A 3462-nucleotide genomic window follows, 5' to 3' on the forward strand; every position below is an offset into this window, starting at 1 on the left:
TTGGAGGAATGGGGGCTTGGATCAGCTTGCATTCCCATTCATACCATTGCGGCATTCAGGGGCATTGGTACGGCGGTCGGAAAAACGCGCCTTGGCCGGGTTGGGTGTATCACCGGTGAATAGGTGGGGCGAAGGTGCCTTCAGCAAGTGGCTGGAATGCTTTTGCGACCTGCCACCAGAAAGTTCTAAAACCCTCGGGTCCCATTCGTCATAATCATCATAGGGCGGTTTCGGTTCCTGCAACATCATCGAGGCTCGTCGGCGAGGGTCCTCGAAAGGGACTTTGGCCGCCCCCGCTCAGCCCCCGATGATAGCGTGGCCGTCTTCTGGCGTCCGCTGCGCCTGGCTCTGGAACCCGGCGTCTTATCTTCGTAATCTTCATAATCGTGGGCGTCAGGGCCGATGTCCGCTTCGTCGTCGAAGCGTGCCGCGACCCGGGAACAGATTGTGACCATTGTGAACTGTTTGTATGGCCTTCCAGCTTACGAGCTACCAAGAGAAGAAGAACAAGAAAAAGACAAGAAACATGGCGAAAGGACAACCGACGGTACCAGTTACGCCTGCCAAGTCTGGCGGGGCTCGCAACGAGAGTTCAAGCCCGGCTGCGCGCTTTGCAGCCGCCACCGAGCTTTCAGTGAGCTAGTTGTGGTGTTGGAATTCCCACGTGAACTCTAGCTACAAATGTAGTTAGGATGTTCCCACAACAATACGCCTACTAGGATAGTAAACGATCGTTCGGGCGGACCTGAAGACCCCAGTTCTGCCCTTGCACCGGGACAAGCTGGACCTTGTAAACTACTTATATAGGCCAACCAGTAAAATAAGAACACGCTACTAGCACGAGCAAAGCTAGCAGGTGTTTTGAATCCTCGAGGTCCCAACAGCGGAAGGGTACCAGGCACGGGTAAGCCTTTTACGAGATCACCGAGTGTTCAACACTCGGCTGGAAGAAATAAAGGGGAGGCAATTAAAGCACTCCCAGTCGTGCAAATAGGCAACTATAAGCCGTCACGTAAAACCTCCCGATAATAATCGGCCAATACACAAAGTCTCTTGGCCTTGCCGGATTACCCCTCGCTACAGAGCTTCGAGCTCACCGACAGGCATAACACACTCAAACAAGCTTGACCTGACGCTTACCTTGAAGCCGGACGTCGCTCTGTGTGCTTGAGTGGAAATTCTTTTCTGTATTTAAGCTTACCCTTTCGGGTCTATTCCTAATAAGAAGTCCTAATCAAGTATACAAATATCAAGTGAACAATGATCCGTTATGGATCTTCTTGCATGCCAAGCGTCGTCTGCACTGTCGCATGAGCATCTTTAACGGTCCGCGCCCTGTCCCAGACGGTGAACGTGTCTTCCAAAGGTCGCTGAGTATTCCGCGAACTCATCTCAACCGCCACTGAGGGTTCGTACCGTAGATGGTCCGCTGAATGCGAATCCGGCCAGTCCATTATTAATAATAAGGACAGCCTGGATTCAGTGACATAGGGCCGTATCCGATATTTGTTGAAAACTCGGAGGTGACGCCGTCGAGTCCCTTGCACCTTGGCGTCTCCGTACATCACCCGACCGGGGGTTCGTCGCTTGAACAACTTGGGCGGTGTCACGTCTTTGTCGACGGGTGATAATCCGCAACCACGGAGAAATCACTACACCACAACTGCCCCTGTCGCAATGGAAGCCACGGTACTGGTGCCCGTTGTGACATTTCTTCATTCTTCAATTCACCATCTCGCCACCGTATGTCCAAGCGTCTGAATCGAGCCGTGTCCGACGCTTTTCAGCGTCTCAATCCTCGTAGACGTCGCGAACGTGAGCAGCTGGAGGTACGTCAGCTCATCCTTCTCTTGAATCATCGGCACCTTGCTCATCATCTCGCATTACTCGACTTGTTTCTCAGGAGGGCAAGGCCGAGGGTTCGAACGCCCTTCAGTCTGCTGCACTTCCCCCGACAGCAGCGTCATCAACCGGTCCTCCGGCGCCCGCTGCCCCGGACTCTTCACTCCCTGTGGTAGCTCCTGCAGCACTCCCCGTCGTCGCTGAATCCGCGGAGATGGCTCCTGCTGCTCCTCCTGCCCCAGCTGGTGGTCCGCCACCACTCACCGAAGATTCGCTGCGCGCCCTGCTGGCTGAAAGTACGGAGGCATCGGTAGATCACATGATGACCTCGATAATCCCGTACTTGACTGTAATGGCTCGTCACCAAGTGCAGCTCAGCGTTTCGCCTCCTCTCCACGGCGATATACACACTCAGCGTCGCCTCGAGACTGCTGTTGGTTTCGATGATGTCCTCACTGCGTGTTCCACGACGTTCTCCAGCATCTCAGCCAACTGTTGAGGTATCCCGCGTGACTTCGTTTTCAGTGGTCGCTCTCCGGTCGGCATTCATGTTTTCTTATTCTTAATCCACTTCCACAGCGTAATCATGTTCATGTTGTTCTTCAAATGCATATACAATTTGTTGTTGCAGTAACGTTTTTCGTCTGTTACCACAGGCTGCATCGCCCGGACAGTTCACACGTGATCCAGTCACGCTAGTCTTCGTCCGCCACCTGCGCCATCTGCAGCCGATTCTCGCTCTTCTTGGCCCGCAAATAGTCGTACAGCAGACCTCCACATGATCCAGACAAGTCACAAGCTGCCGACTAATAGTCCTGCTTTGACTTCCTGAAGAGCTCCCAACCCCAGTCACAATGAGCAGCTGCTTCACGCCCTCAACGTCCCCAAGCCAGCAAAAATACATGAGCAAATTCCACCGAGCTCCGTCATCTGCCTGAGCTTCACAACACCGGAAAACGGCACTTTCATCGCCATCACTCTCCACCTTGTCAAGGAGAAGAAGGCGCTTCCGTAATCGCCGTCGCTGGTGGTGTTCCTCACTTTTCTCTTTTTTATCACTGGACAAGGGCGAAAAAACTACTTGCGTTGCATAGTCCCAGTACAGGAGACTGCGTGGGTCTGCGTCAGCTTTTAGTAGCAAAGCAATTGTACTCTCGAAGCTGGGAACACGTGGATCTTGCAGAAACGCGAGTTGCAATGCAGTCACCATCCCGCGAGGCGGTTGCTTTACTTGACTTCGTCTTCGCGTTCCATCTTTTGGATCTTTGGGCTGTGAGATGCGAGGAATACAGATCCAAAAGTGAGCTGCCCCGCTCGTTCGCCTCACGCCGCTTCTCAACATCGGTATATCACGCCGAGGCTGCCTCACGGTACTTCAACTCAGCTCACCCCACTATCTCCGTTCCTCCCACATCCACTCCGTTCCACTCCACCCCGTCCTCCGTTCCAGCTTAGGCTTTCGCGGCCACAGCCATCCGCCTCCGCGCCCACGTCAGCCTCCGCGCCCACCTAAGCCTCCGCGCCCACATCAGCTTCCGCGCCCATATCAGCCTCCGCGCCCATATCAGCTTCCTCCACCTCGTCTCCCAGACCTGACGTGCCGCCCGTGTGCCATTCGTG

At 54.3% G+C, this 3462-nt stretch overlaps 1 protein-coding gene across 1 annotated transcript; it reads right to left on the reverse strand.

Annotated features, from left to right (window-relative positions):
- Positions 1-2634: 2634 nt before the first annotated feature.
- On the reverse strand, positions 2635-3184 carry PITG_22243 (uncharacterized protein; the record flags this gene model as incomplete). Its single annotated transcript, XM_002909871.1, has 2 exons — positions 2635-2670; positions 2723-3184. The coding sequence occupies 2 exons, from the start codon at positions 3182-3184 to the stop codon at positions 2635-2637; spliced, it is 498 nt and encodes a 165-aa protein (XP_002909917.1).
- Positions 3185-3462: the final 278 nt, after the last annotated feature.

The sequence above is a fragment of the Phytophthora infestans genome, genomic scaffold (genome assembly GCF_000142945.1).
Source record: "Phytophthora infestans T30-4 supercont1.1943 genomic scaffold, whole genome shotgun sequence".
NCBI classification, from domain to species: domain Eukaryota; phylum Oomycota; class Peronosporomycetes; order Peronosporales; family Peronosporaceae; genus Phytophthora; species Phytophthora infestans.